Source organism: Microtus oregoni, unplaced genomic scaffold (genome assembly GCF_018167655.1).
Source record: "Microtus oregoni isolate MIOR12 unplaced genomic scaffold, Mior012 000047F_ref0000412, whole genome shotgun sequence".
Lineage (NCBI taxonomy): Eukaryota > Metazoa > Chordata > Mammalia > Rodentia > Cricetidae > Microtus > Microtus oregoni.
Window position 1 is genome coordinate 9146501 of NW_024543221.1, and position 14838 is coordinate 9161338.

The following is a 14838-nucleotide window of genomic DNA, read 5'->3' on the forward strand; positions in this document are numbered from 1 at the left end:
GTTTGAAATCACAGCACCTATGTAAAAAGCCAGGCATGGTGGCATCTGCCTATAATCCTATCCCTGGAGAGACATAGAGAAGAGGATCCCCAGGACTCTCCGGTCATCTCATCTTGCCTAGCTAATGAACTGCATGTCCAGTGAGCAATCTATTTCAAAAAAAAGCATTTGAAGAGACCTCCGACATTGACCCCTGGCCTCCACCCATTCACATGCATGTACAATGCACACAGGAGACAATGTTAAGGCATAATGATTTGCCTTCTGTTCTCCTAAATCAATTAATTAAATTAATTCAGACATTAAGTTCTTTCGGTGTTGAGACCTATAATCCCAGCACTCAGGAGGCAGAGGCAAAGGGGTCTCTGAGAGTTTGAAGCTGGCCTGGTCTACATGGTGATTTCCAAGGTCTATGTAGAAAGAACCCCTGGCAAACAAAACAAAACACTAACAAATCGTTTTCTTTCATGCTGTCCTGCTGTTCTCCGATTCCAGTTTGCACTTAAGTAAGATTATTAATCTGAACATTCATTGTCTATAACATGCTTGTTTGTTTCACTAGGCAGTTTCTTTTTTTGGAAGTGTTTGCATGGAGAAAGCTCCACAGAGGATATGTGTCACACTCTGGAGTCAGCCGGACTTAGTCCTCAGCAGTTACTGGTAAGGGTTTCTTACTGAATCCTCTGCAAAAGTTACATAGATATGTTAAGTTTCAAATCATTATCTTTAGCATGTCAAGAACATACATAAAAAAACCTGAAATGAGGGGGCTGGAGAGATGGCTCAGTGGTTAAGAGCACTAACTGCTCTTCCAGAGGTCGTGAGTTCAATTCCCAGCAACCATATGATGGCTCACAACCATCTGTAATGAGATCTGGTACCCTTTTCTGGTGTGTGGGTATACATGGAAGCAAAATGTTGTATACATAATAAATAAATAAATCTTTAAAAAAAAAACTTGAAATGATCAAAGACAATTGTAATTTCCATATTAAGATTATGTTATCATAAATTTTCGGCCTTAATTATATAACTTAACAGGTGAATGCATTTACAGTAGATTTTGTTCATTACTTGTTACATTAGAAAGAGATCTTAAAAAAACAAACTTCTCTAAAATGTGTATAATATTGTCAGTGTTTTCCAGCTTTAAATATTGGAGAATAGAATCTTTAGACACATGTGAAACAGAAGAGTCATCCAATGTGAAAACTAAAATACAAAGAGGAAGGAAGTTAGTCATCATCCTCAGCGCTCCTTCCTTACTGCCTCCTGCTCATGCACACATTCACATAGCACACAGCTCAGGTTTTAGCCAGCATTTGGACATACTCCCCTTGTGAGCTTACTCATTATGTTCAAGTGGACTTTTATTGAACATTTAGAAGTCCTTTAAAGATGGGTTCTTTCTGCTAGTCTGTGAAAGCATGCACCTCAGGAGATAAGACAGTTAAAATTACACATGGATATCAGTAAGAAAATGTATTTTAGTAAGTGAAGTTTTAAGCAAACTTTTTCTTTATTGTGTACTTTGCAATAATAAAAACAATGAACCACTGAGAAACACATTGTAACTTTTCCTTAAGGAAAATATAGGAAGTGGGAAAAGGCCAATTTTTAAAAGATACAAACTAGCCAGGCGGTGGTGGCACACACCTGATTAACAAGCACTTGTGAGGCAGAGGCAGGCGGATCTCTGAATTCGAGGCCAGTATGGTCTACAAGAACTAGTTCCTGGACAGCTTAGGACAAAGAGAAACATTGTCTCAGGAAAACAAACAAACAAAAGATACAAGCTGGGGTTTCTGTGTAACCTTTGTGAAATAGCATAATGACCAGGGGTCTTGTTCTGATACTTGATTCTCTTGCTTGTAGTGATGACTGATCAGAACTATTCACACTCTAAAACTGCATGATAAGGCTCCCACCCAAACACGTCAAGGCAGAAGCAAGCAAATCTCTGAGTTCCATGCCAGCTTGGTCTCCAAAGTGAGGTCTAAGACAGCCAGGACTACACTGTGTGTCTTGGAAAACAAAACAGAACAGAACAAAATTGCATACACACATACACAAATACATGCATTGTAACAAATGAAATCTGAGCAGATTTTACCAATGTTAGTTTCTTGGTTTTGAATTTGGGTAAGATATTAACATTAAGGGACATGATAGGAAGGGCTCCTGAGACGTCACTATGTCTGCCTATCTGCTTTTCTTCCCCCTTTTACATGTACATAGGTGTGTCTACACGCACATGCATGAGTCCTGTGGAGTACCAAAAGTGATGTCAGATGTCTTCCTCACTAGCAGTCCACTTTATTATTATCACGACCAAATTGGCAGTGCTTCCAAAATAGAAGCCCGTGAGAAAGGGGTTCAGATGGAGCTATTGGAAGGAAGGCTTGTTAGTTGACATTGTGTATTCAGGAACAACAAAATTTATTGTCTGCATTTCCATTTAACACATAATATGTAACCACTTTATTAGAATTATATTCATGAAAGTGCATGCATGTAATCTTAGCAACTCAGGAAGCTGAGGCAAGATGGCATGAGTTTGAGACTAGCGTGGACTAAACAGTGAGATATCCTCTCATGGCAAAGCATAAAAAGAGGAGTCTCGGCCGCGGGGTGGGGGAAGGAAAGAAAAAAAATTAATTTAAGAAGGAATTTCAGGTAAGTGTGAAAACATAGTATGCTATGTATACCATCTTCTCGGGGAGAGGAAGCAGGACCACAAACTTCAGGCCTGCCAGGGCTGTGGATATTCAGCCTTAACTCAATAAGGCCCTGTCCCAAAATTTAAAAAGCAAAATGAAGGCTAGGGAATCAGTTCCATAGTAAAGTGAATGCCTGGAATGTGCAAAGGCCCTGGGGTCAGTCGTCTCTGGTGCTGTGAAGAGAGGGGAGGAGAGGCTTAGATGTATTTGTTTCCAGGCGTTTACATTCAGTTTAGTTACTGTATAGCTGTGTTAGCATGCTCGTGTTTTCAGAACAGTTATGGCTTTATCAAGTTCCGGTTGTGTTCAGGAAGGACTAGAAAATGCAGCTCAGGGGAAAGACTGACCAGTAGTGCCCTGTGTAGGAAGGCGAGACTCAGAGATGGTGTCTTGGCAGTCCTGCTTCCTTTGAATGCAGGAGTAAAGCATTAAGGGTACTGATGTAAAAGTGTGAGCTCTTTGGCATTGGAACCATGGGATTTCTATTTCCTTCTTAGATATTAACTAATAGAATGAAAGAGTTTACTAAATTTTATAGTCTATGCTGTTCCTAATCAGTTACCCCGGCATTATCTCATGACAATCTGTTTATGGAATAGGATAGTTCATATGTGTGGATTCATGCTATCATGTTCAGATCATGCATGGTGCATTCCTATGCTTTGCTGGCTTGGACTGTCCTCCTTTGTGTTCACTTGGTAGTTACTTTTCTGTTGTGGGTATCAGCATGTGTTCCTATGTGCTAATTTGTCTCTGCATTTTGATTGTCCCTGAAGTTTAGAGTATTTTTCTGTTGTGTTTCTAAATTTATGTTCTGGTCTGATGAGAACTCATCTGTATTTTGTACTGATCCACATTTGAAAAAAGCTTAGCTGTTAGGAAATCTTAAGATTATTATTTTTTTTTATTATTTTTTATTTTTTTTCCTATTTCCCTCCCCCTCCTCCCACCCTTCTCCCTCTCCTCCCACCCTTCTCCCCCTCCCCCCACTCTTCTCCCCCTCCCTCTCCAGCCCAAAGAGCAGTCAGGGTTCCCTGCCCTGTGGTAAGTCCTAGGTCCTCCCCCCTCCGTCCATTTCTAGGAAGGTGAACATCCAAACTGGCTAGGCTACCACAAAGCCAGCACATTACGTAGGTTCAAAACCCCGTGCCATTGTCCTTGGGTTCTCATCAGCCCTCATTGTTCGCCATGCTCAGAGAGTCCAGTTTTATCCCATGCTTTTTTCAGTCACAGTCCAGCTGGCCTTGGTGAGCTCCCAATAGATCAGCTCCACTGTCTCAGTGGGTGGGTGCTCCCCTCGTGGTCCCGACTTCTTTGCTCGTGTTTTCCCTCTTTCTGCTCCTCATTGGGACCTTGGGAGCTCAGTCCAGTGCTCCAGTGTGGGTCTCTGTCTCTGTCTCCATCCATCACCAGATGAAGGTTCTATGATGATATGCAAGATATTCGTCAGTATTGCTATAGGATAGGGTCATTTCAGGTTCCCTATCCTCAGCTGCCCAAGGAACTAACTGGGGACCTCGGCTTGGGCATCTGGGAGCCACTCTAGGTTCAAGTCTCTTGCCAACCCTAAGGTGGCTCCCTTAACTAAGAATTGTGCTTCCGTGCTCCCCTATCCAACCTTCCTTATCCCAATCCTCCTTTTCCCCCAAGTTCCCCCCATTCTCCCCTTCTCCCTTTTCTCTCCCCATCTCCCCTTACCCCCATCCCACCCCACCCCCAAGATCTCAATTTTTCTCCCCGGCAATTTTGTCTACTTCCCATAGCCAAGAGGACAACTATATGCTTTTCCTTTGGTTCACCTTCTTACTTAGCTTCTTTGGGATCACCAATTGTAGACTCCGTGACCCTTGTTTATGGCTAGAAACCAATTATGAGTGAGTACATCCCATATTCATCTTTTTGGGTCTGGGTTACCTCACTCAGGATAGTGTTTTCTATTTCCATCCATTTGCATGCAAAATTTGAGAAGTCATTGTTTTTTACCGCAGCATAGTACTCTAATGTGTAGATATTCCACACTTTCTTCATCCATTCTTCCATTGAAGGGCATCTAGGTTGTTTCCAGGTTCTGGCTATTACAAATAATACTGCTATGAACATAGTTGAACAAATGCTCTTGTCATATGATAGGGCATCTCTTGGGTATATTCCCAGGAGTGGTATTGCTGGGTCCAGGGGTAAGTTGATCCCGAATTTCCTGAGAAACCGAAACACCGATTTCCAAAGTGGTTGCACAAGATTGCATTCCCACCAGCAATGGATGAGGGTACCCCTTCCTCCACAGCCTCTCCAGCAAAGGCTATCATTGGAGTTTTTTATTTTAGCCATTCTGACAGGTGTAAGATGATATCTCAAAGTTGTTTTGATTTGCATTTCCCTGATTGCTAAGGAGGTTGAGCATGACCTTAAGTGTCTTTTGGCCATTTGAACTTCCTCTGCTGAGAATTCTCTGTTCAGTTCAGTGCCCCATTTTTTAATTGGGTTAATTAGCATTTTAACGTCTAGTTTCCTGAGTTCTCTATATATTTTGGAGATCAGACCTTTGTCTGTTGCGGGGTTGGTGAAGATCTTCTCCCAGTCAGTAGGTTGCCTTTTTGTCTTAGTGACAATGTCCTTTGCTTTACATAAGCTTCTCAGTTTTAGTAGGTCCCCTGGAGGCATTACCATCCCTGACTTCAAACTCTATTACAGAGCTACAGTGATGAAAACAGTGTGGTACTGGCATAAAAACAGAGAAGTCGACCAATTTAATCGTATAGAAGACCCGAATTTTAACCCACAAACCTATGAACACCTCATTTTTGATAAAGGAGCCAAAAGTATACAATGGAAGAAAGAAAGCATCTTTAACAAATGGTGCTGGCATAACTGGATGTCAACCTGTAGAAGAATGAAAATAGACCCATATCTATCACCATGCACAAAACTCAAGTCCAAATGGATTAAGGACCTCAGTATCAGTCAGAACACATTGAACCTGATAGAAGAGAAAGTGGGAAGTACCCTACAGGAGATGGGCACAGGAGATCGCTTCCTATGTGTAACCCCAACAGCACAGACTTTAAGGGCAACATTGAATAAATGGGACCTATTAAGATTATTTTTAAAAAGAGAAGAACCATTTTAGTGTGTGAACAAAGGCCAGCTTTGGGCAAGAGATGGAGGACACTGGCACAGGGAGAACTGGGAAGGAGACAGTTTTGCGTTTGTCCAGAATTTGCTGTAGGCATGGGTGGGGTCAGTGGCAAGGAAAGTAGAGGAGGTCACAGTCTGAAGACAAGCTATTAGTGTGTTTAGCCTAGCTGTCTTCATTGAAAGTAATCTTGCCTTGCCACTTCAATTGTCATCTTGAACTTTTTTAGTTAACGGAGGCATAAACCTAACTTGGAGAGACTTTAAATCTTTTAAATATATTTAAAAACATGATGCATTTTGTTTCTTTCTTTGTGGGGGCAGGATGGAGTGAGAGAGTCTTGCAGTGTAGTATAGACAGGTCTGGAACTCAGGACCACCCTGCTTCTGCCTCATAAGTGCAGGGTGACAGCCATATACCACCATTCAGCTGCAGACATGCTGTCCTTCTAGCAAACTCTGGTCACACCTTGTATAACAACCAATAGGTACATCTAGTAGCAACAGAATGACGAGCCTGAAGGTAGTAAGTGCTTCCCATTGCTTCCCAGCACATGCACACAGGCAGGAAACAACGAGATGGTTCTCTGGCTGAGAACAAGTTTGTTGGTTATGAATAATGGTTGTGTGAAGTTGGGGGTAGTCTAAAGCAGAGCGGAGACCCTTGATACTCAGGGTAAGACATTTTTAGGGACTCAGCAGTGTGCTGGGTCACCAATGGTAGAAGTACCATGTTAGAATATGATCTTCATTCTGTAAGCCCCTTCCATCACATCAGCCAGTGACAGAAGAGTAGATGGTTTATGCGGCTATTAGCATTTGCCACTGCTTTATGAGCATGAGGAGAATGAGGGCAGAGTTGGAGTTTTTAAAGTTCTTGTGTAAGCTAGGAAGGAGCTGAACAGGAAAGGCAGAGAAAGTGGATTTCACATTAAAGAGAGAAAGCAAGTGAGTGATTTCATAGATGTAAAAGTTACATACATATGCAGATTTAAACCTTTTTAAAGAAAGAAATGAGAATATCTGAGTTAGTTGTAGACTAAAGTTCTAACTCTGTATGTGCATGGTGCTGGAAGTTACGGACTCTGTCCACAGTTTCTGAAATGTGCGTGGCTATTCCTGCCACAGGGGTTGTTAAGTCAAATGAGGTAATATAATGCCTGTCGCTGTATGTGGTTCCTAGCCCTGAGTCATCTCATGTCATGTGTAAACTCATCTCCTTCACACAGCACCTTCAGCTCCTCGCCCTCCCTTTCTGAACGTACTGTGAACTCATACATTTAAACCAACAGCTTTTAGAGCTCTTCCCGTGTAAAGCTACTGTAATTTTATAAGTAGCCAAGGTGCTGCATAGAAACCAGCAGTCACAGAGGTGACGCTGTGCTAGACCAGCCCTCACAGAGGTGACACTCTGCTAGACCAGAGCTCACAGAGGTGACGCTCTGCTAGACCAGCAGTCACAGAGGTGACACTCTGCTAGACCAGCAGTCATAGAGGTGACACTCTGCTAGACCAGCACTCACAGAGGTGACGCTCTGCTAGACCAGCAGTCATAGGGGTGACGCTCTGCCCTACCAGCAGTCACAGAGGTGACACTCAGCTAGACCAGCACTCACAGGGGTGACACTCTGCTAGACCAGCACTCACAGAGGTGACACTATGCTAGACCAGCAGTCACAGAGGTGACACTCTGCTAGACCAGCGCTCACAGAGGTGACACTCTGCTAGACCAGCGCTCACAGAGGTGACACTCAGCTAGACCAGCGCTCACAGAGGTGACACTCTGCTAGACCAGCGCTCACAGAGGTGACACTCTGCTAGACCAGCGCTCACAGAGGTGACACTCTGCTAGACCAGCGCTCACAGAGGTGACACTCTGCTAGACCAGCGCTCACAGAGGTGACACTCTGCTAGACCAGCGCTCACAGAGGTGACACTCTGCTAGACCAGCGCTCACAGAGGTGACGCTGTGCTAGACCAGCACTCACAGAGGTGACGCTCTGCTAGACCAGCACTCACAGGGGTGACACTCAGCTAGACCAGCGCTCACAGAGGTGATACTGTTCTCTTCAAATTTTCATCAAATAAGCTGCACATATCTTAAAGTGGTTTTGTTTACAGTGTGTATTTCAGAACTTGTTAGGAATTGTAGAATAGGAATTTGGTGGCTTATACTTGTTCCCCTTCACCGTGTCCCTATGTCTTTGGCCAAAGAAAGAGCAACAAAGCCCCTCCCTATGTCTCCTTTCAGTACCTGTGTCTAGCACTTTACTCTGCAGGTGAATGTCACACTGGTGTCCTTCCTGGCAGTGTTCTCCTTAACTGTGGCTTAGATTGGAAGACAGAATATGTAACCTAAGAGGAGATGGGGGTGGGAGTCAGGTGCCCAGCAGATGTTGAGAATCTCTTAGGTAGACAGTGTGCCTCAGTGTGATCCCACATTGCGTGATAGAGCAAGCACCCAGCCAGATAGCTGCGTCAGCGTGTACACATGCACACAGTAGGAAACTGTAAAATCTCCCCTTTGTTAAATATTATTTAGGCTGAAATATATTTTTATTTTATTTTAGTCTCTGCTCCTAAGTGTTTGGCTTTCGAAGGAAAAAGATATTTTGGACAAACCACAGTCTGTCTGCTGTCTTCATACCATGCTGTCCCTACTGAGCAAGATGAAAGGTAGGATACGGTGCGTTTCATGGGCCCGTGTTCTCAGGGTTTCCACTTCAAGGCTCTGAAACAAAATGCTGTGTTTGAAATACCACACAAAGGCAGACTACAATGTAGAAAAGGTTTCGGTGGGTGTGAAGCTAAGAGGATCCTTTGTACATATGAGGCCTGGGTTTGCATCCTTCCTCTGTGGCAGTATTGCTGTAGAAGTCTTCATGCACTGGTCAGAAATTTGCTGTGCATTTGTGATGTTCTTTCATACAGGACAGTGGAATTCTGCTATCAGAAGATGTAACTTCATTGGGAAATGGTCTTTGGTAGAAATAATATTTTGGTAGGAAAAGTGTCTTCGTGTTTAAGAACACTCATTGCTCTTCTAGAGGAGCTAGGTTCATTCCCAGCACCCACATGGTGGCTCACAACTGTAACTCCACTTCCAGGGGACCGATTGCCCTCTTGTGACTTCTGTGGGCTCCAGACATACATGTGGTACACAGATATACATGCAAACAAAAAACCCATACATATAAAGAAAACAATAAAAATGTTCTCTAAAAGTATATATCCTCCCCATTATTCCTTTTTAGTAATGATGAAAATACTTCAAATAAGAATTTGGGACCTGGCAGTGGTGGCACATACCTTTAATCCCAGCACTCAGAAGGCAGAGGCAGACAGATCTCTGAATTCAAGGCCAGCCTAATCTACAGAGTGAATTCCAGGACAGTCAGAGTTGTTACACGGAGATACCCCGTCTCAAAACAATAACAACAACCACCCTCTCCCCCTCCCCCCAAAAAACAAAACAAACAAACAATCCAAGGGTTTGGTATTGATTCAAGAAATAACATGATGAACAATATAAAAGAATGGAAGATAAATGTTCTAAATAAAATCAGTTGCAGTGTCTTGGGGTTTTCATTGCCGTGATAAAGACAATGATCAGAAGCAACTTGAGAAGGAAGGGGTTTATTTTTTCTTCTAATTCTAGGTGTCACTGAGGAGGTCAGTGAACTTCCATTCCTGGAGACAACTGAAGCAGAGACTGGAGGAGTGTAGCCTGCCGGCTTGCTCTCCATGCTCACTCACCCTGCTTTCTTATACAACTCAGGACCACCTACCTAGGGGTAGCCCCACCCTCAGTGTGCTGGGTCCTCTGCCATCAACCACTAATCATGAAAATGCTGTACAGGCTTGCCTACAGGCTGAGCTCCTTTCTCTCAGATGACTCTAGCTTGTGATAAAAAACCCAGTTGGCACATGATATTAATTTTCTAGTGCATTTAGAAATATGCAGATGCATCTTTGACAAATTTAGTTTAAACGTAAAAGATAAAACCCATGAACTACACCCCCAAACAGACAGGGTAAGATTTTACCTTCTGCTTTTCTTCTTGTCTGTGCAGTTGCCATTGATGAGACATGGGATTCTCAGTCTGTGTCCCCTTGGTGGCAGCAGATGCGCATGGCCTGTATTCAGTCGGAGAACAATGGAGCTGCCCTGCTGTCTGCACACGTTGGACATTCTGTTGCTGCCCAGATGTCCAGCAATTCTACAGATAAGAGAGTGAGTGGGCAGCTTGCGGAGGCACTCTGTTGGCTGATGGGGGCTTTCCATGCTTGGGTAGATAACTTGCAGTGCCCTGGAGCATCTAGAATGTGGGATGTGTGAGGAACTTGAAATAACAGGTAATGGACGGTGATGCATTCCTCATGAAGAGGTCAGGGCCACACTGGACCACTTCTTGGGTTTATTTGGGTTTTGCATCCCATGATTGTCTCCATCCTCCTCTTACACATCCGACACTGAGTCAGATGAACGAGCACTTTACCAGACACCTGAGTGGGTCTGTAGTGGTTTCCTATAAACATTGTCAGTCCTGGAAGTTATGGGCAAAGTGTACCAGATTGAGGTGTTTACAGTGTTAGATAGAGTTAGCTGGTACATTCTGTCAACGTCCTAAGCAGAGGAGCCCTTGCTTCTAGAGACCAGAAGACTCTTTAAGATGCACACCGACTGAGCCTGACCTATTACCACAGGACCTTTTCTAAATGTCCCAAGTATCCATCTCCTCCAGTCAAATATTAAATCTGTAAAATTACGTCTCTGTTGCTTTCATTTAAGTTAATGCTATTCAGAGTCTTTGTCAGGCAACTGGGGTGTGGCTCAGTATTAGAGCACTTGCCCAGCATATGTAAGGGCATGGGTTTGATCCCCAGAAAATGAAATGAAAACAAATGTATTGCCCAAAGTGTGAACAGGATATTTTTTCTCAGTTTTCCCAGACAGCTTTGGGTGCTGATGCAGAAGCCCTCACAGACTCCTGGGAAGCCCTTTCTCTTGACACCGAGTACTGGAAGCTCCTGCTGAAGCAGCTGGAAGACTGCCTCATCCTCCAGACCCTGCTCCACAGCAAGGCCAGTCCTCCAGCTGCCAAAGTGTCATCGCCACAGACAGAGCCTCTTCCAAGGCTTTCTGTGAAGAAACTGTTAGAAGGAGGAAAAGGTGAGCTGAAGCCATGACTGTTTGCATGCACACACATGATTCTAAGTACATATTCACTTGTTCATGAAGTGACATATTTATGAGACTCCCATCCTGCTCCCAGGTCCCACCTCACCCACCCGTGGACACTTGAGTCTTGCTCATGGTCAAAGTGTCCTCCAGGAGACCATTCCTAAACAGCCTTCTCCTCCTCTCCTGATCTCCTTAGAGCTAATAGTGTCATCCCTTCCTCTCTTTGTTCCCCTTTGTGTTTCTAAATTTCCCTGAAGTGCATGTTTTACGTGCCACATAGTAGTCATGTGTATTTATAAGATACAGTGTGACATTTTAATGCGTTTATGCATCATTAGTTCTGATCTATTATGTAGCTGTTTGTCACTGTTTTGTGTCAGAAGCACTCAAAGTCCTCTCTGATATCTGTTTTGAATGTTCAATTAGTGTCCCTGCTGCACTGGGGACCAGAAGTTACTCACCCGTTCAGAGGCACCCTAGTACCTACCATCCTCTCTCCTTCCTTCTCCCTGCATTCTCCCTGGCCTCTGCTCATTGCTCTTCCACCCTCTCCTCCTATGAGAGTAACTGTAGTTTTCACATGTAAGCGAGAACGTTCAGCATTGTCCTCGTCTCTGATGCATTACTTTCTATTGACCTACAGCCATTATGGTTTGGGGGCATAAGAACCTTTGTTTCAGTTGTCTCTGAGAACAGCCCATTCTCCTTACCAGAGGCCCTGTTAGGCACTTGATATCGGAATATTATCTCAAATGCTTCTAGACCTTTACATTTTGTTTATTTAATACATGAGTGTGTGTGCATGCATGCGTGTACTGGCACATGTACTTAAAGATACATGGACTTTGTATGTATGCATGGAGGCTGGAAGAGGGTGTCAGTGTCCTCTATCAGGGCCCTTCTATTCCTTTGAGGCAGGGTCTCTTTCCAAGCCTGGGGTTCAAATTTTCTAGGTTAGGTTGGAAGGCAGGAAGAGCCAGGGATCCTTCAGTCTCTGCCGACCTTAGAGATGGGCTTACAGGGGTGTGCTGCCTGCTTCTCTTGTTACATGGGCAATAGGCTCTGTACTCTGGGCCTCATAATTGTGATGTACTTATCAAACCCTGAAATCTCCCCAGCCCTGTAAGTATTTATAGATTTTTACTTCTTAACTTGCTTTCTCATTTTTTATAAAGATTTGTGATTTTTTTTAATTGTAAATTTCCTCTATACCATATTGTCCCCTAATGAATGATGTTGAGGTATACCATTGCAATAGTAACTCAAGAAATGCGGTCAGGGGTATAATTCCAGAGTAACACTTTAAGATAGTTCAGAAGCTAGAGATGAAGTTCAGTCTCCCAGCACCCTCTTCACAGATGATGGTGAGTTTACTATGAAGCATTATTTTTATGGGAAACTGTTTGAATCAAAATAAGAGGTAAGCTAGGCATGGTGGCATACACGTTAGTCCCAGCTATTGTGGAAGCAGGTGGGGGAATGAACATTTGAGCTAATAAATTTCAAACTGGTTCTCGTGGGCATTACTCACACCTGCTCCGTACCCCCAAAGATAGGAAGTTTAGGGTAAAAGTTAGTGTATACCATTTTTAAATGTATACTTTATTCTAGGTGATAAACAGAATTTTTCACATGTCTTGATATTTTCACCTGGCACTTAAAATTTTTTGTATTCTCTCGCTGAGTAAAATATGAATTATGGCTAAATTTTGCCCATAGATATTTTATCTAGCAACATTAGGTGTACACTAGATGTGATCTGGGGTGGCTGGGGTCACTTTGGCAGGACTCTACGTAAGAGTGCTTGCTGCCAACCATGAGTCCCTGAGTGCAAATCCTCAGAACTCACGTGAAAAGCCAAGTGTGGCTGTACACATTTTAACCACAGCACTCTGGGACAGGCAGACAGACTGCAGTTTGCTGCCATCCTGGATCCAGGTTCAGTGAGAGACCGTCTCAAGTGATTGAGGCAGAGTAACAGCAGGACACCGCCATCCTCCTCTGACGTCATGTGTGCGTTTGTGTACACATGTACATACACATTTGCATTTAAGTCATGTGGGGGTAGGCATTAGTTCCGCTGAAAGAGCGATTGTCTGGCATGCACAGTTCTGGGCTTAATCCCAGCACCTTGTAACTAGGTGTGCTGGCATATACTTGCCCCATCACCTTAGAGGTGGGGGTAATAGCATCAGAAGTTCAAGGTCCATCCTTAGCTACATGATGGGTTTGAAGCCAGCCTGATGTAAGATTCTTTTTAAACCCAAAAAATAAATAAAGAAAAAAGAATTCTTTTTAAAAAAAATAGTAATTTCCTCATCTGTGTCTGGTATACTATATTTGAATTTATGGACCTGGCAAGTGTACAGCATATAGTATTGGCACATGCTCATTATATTTATTTAAGATTGTTCTCAGTGTCGAAGTGTGCCCCCAGATAGCAGCTGTCTTGCTTGCCCTCCCAAGTTGGATGATGTGTATTAACACTGCTGTGAGTCTCATGTTCTTCGGTATCAGCTTCGGTTGATTCATAGCTGAATGTGGTGTGTATCTCTGGTCTTGAGGGAATATCCAGCATACTCTGTATTTGGCTCCGTTTAATACATTGCTACTCAGATTTTACCAGATTTCATTTTCTTTCTTATCTTATACCTGTAGGTGGTGTTGCAGACAGTGTAGCCAAGTGGATATTTAAACAGGACCTCAGCCCTGAATTGTTGAAATGTGCCAACCAAGAAAGAGATTCAGAAAACCCAGATGAACCCAAAGAAGGTATTGCGCGAAGTTTCCTTGAGGTGCCAGAGGTGCAGATAGACCTAGGAGCCATACCAGGTGACACCCAAATAATGAGCATTACGAGATTCAGGGTGGAGTGACGTAGCCATGTTCTTGTTACTGACGATGCTGTTACCCTCTGTGTCTTTCAGACTTGCTGTGTTTAGCCTATGAGCAGTTCCCGTGTAGCCTTGAGCTTGACGTGCTGCATGCACACTGCTGCTGGGAGTATGTTGTTCAGTGGAATAAAGACCCAGAGGTGCGTCCTCTCTGTCTGCTGATTGTGTCTGCGCACATGTACCTGGGCCAGGCTTGTCCTGTGCCTGTACTAGTAGCTGTGCTAGTGCTCTTCACACATCGCCTTGTATGTATGTGTGTGGCAGTACTAAGTGTTGAACCTATAGCTTCGTGTTTGCTAGGCAAGCACCTGAACGCTGAGCTATAGCCTCAGCCCCTTTAAACTTATTTCCTGGAGACAGGATCTTGTTAAGTTACCTTTACTAGCATTGAACTCGTGACTTTCCTGAGTAGTGAGCAATGTGCACAGCAGTCAGTGGCCAGCTGTGTTCTGAAGTGACCTCAGTGGTGCTTCATTCAGATTCTAGGAGTTTGGTCCTCATTCTAGTTCCAGCCTCCCTTCTCATTGACTAGAAACATGGTTGAAGACTGACCATAATTGGTACTTTACTGTGGGGACTCAGCGAGGAGGTGACGGAGGAATATGAACAGGATTCCCATCCTGGCACCAGGGTTTGGCTAAGTTAGCAAGGACAAGTCTATTACTTAAATCACTCTTAGTGTGTTCTCTTAATACATAACACCATTACATATTAAAGAGCCTTTATTAGGGGGAGGAAGGATGTCCTATTGTAGCAGTGTGAGTCAATTCACCTTTGAATGCAGCCTGAGCTAAAGACCTCAAAGAAAAAATTTGGATTCCAGAGGAGTCATTTACAAGAATCCTTATGAGGGAGCTTGAGTGAGGGAGGTGGCAAAGGAAATGGCTACAAGATGCTCTCATGTCTT

At 43.6% G+C, this 14838-nt stretch overlaps 1 protein-coding gene across 3 annotated transcripts in view; it reads left to right on the forward strand.

Annotated features, from left to right (window-relative positions):
* Rab3gap2 (RAB3 GTPase activating non-catalytic protein subunit 2) overlaps positions 1–14838 on the forward strand; it is an 89554-nt gene that overhangs the window by 61123 nt on the left and 13593 nt on the right. For 2 of the 3 annotated variants that reach the window (XM_041635493.1, XM_041635495.1), the window contains exons 21-26: positions 563–660; positions 8423–8528; positions 9926–10086; positions 10797–11025; positions 13696–13869; positions 13965–14071. In XM_041635493.1, coding sequence (XP_041491427.1) covers positions 563–660; positions 8423–8528; positions 9926–10086; positions 10797–11025; positions 13696–13869; positions 13965–14071 — 875 coding nt within the window. The remainder of the gene's footprint in view (positions 1–562; positions 661–8422; positions 8529–9925; positions 10087–10796; positions 11026–13695; positions 13870–13964; positions 14072–14838) is intronic. The other variant, XM_041635494.1, reaches the window with a different exon arrangement.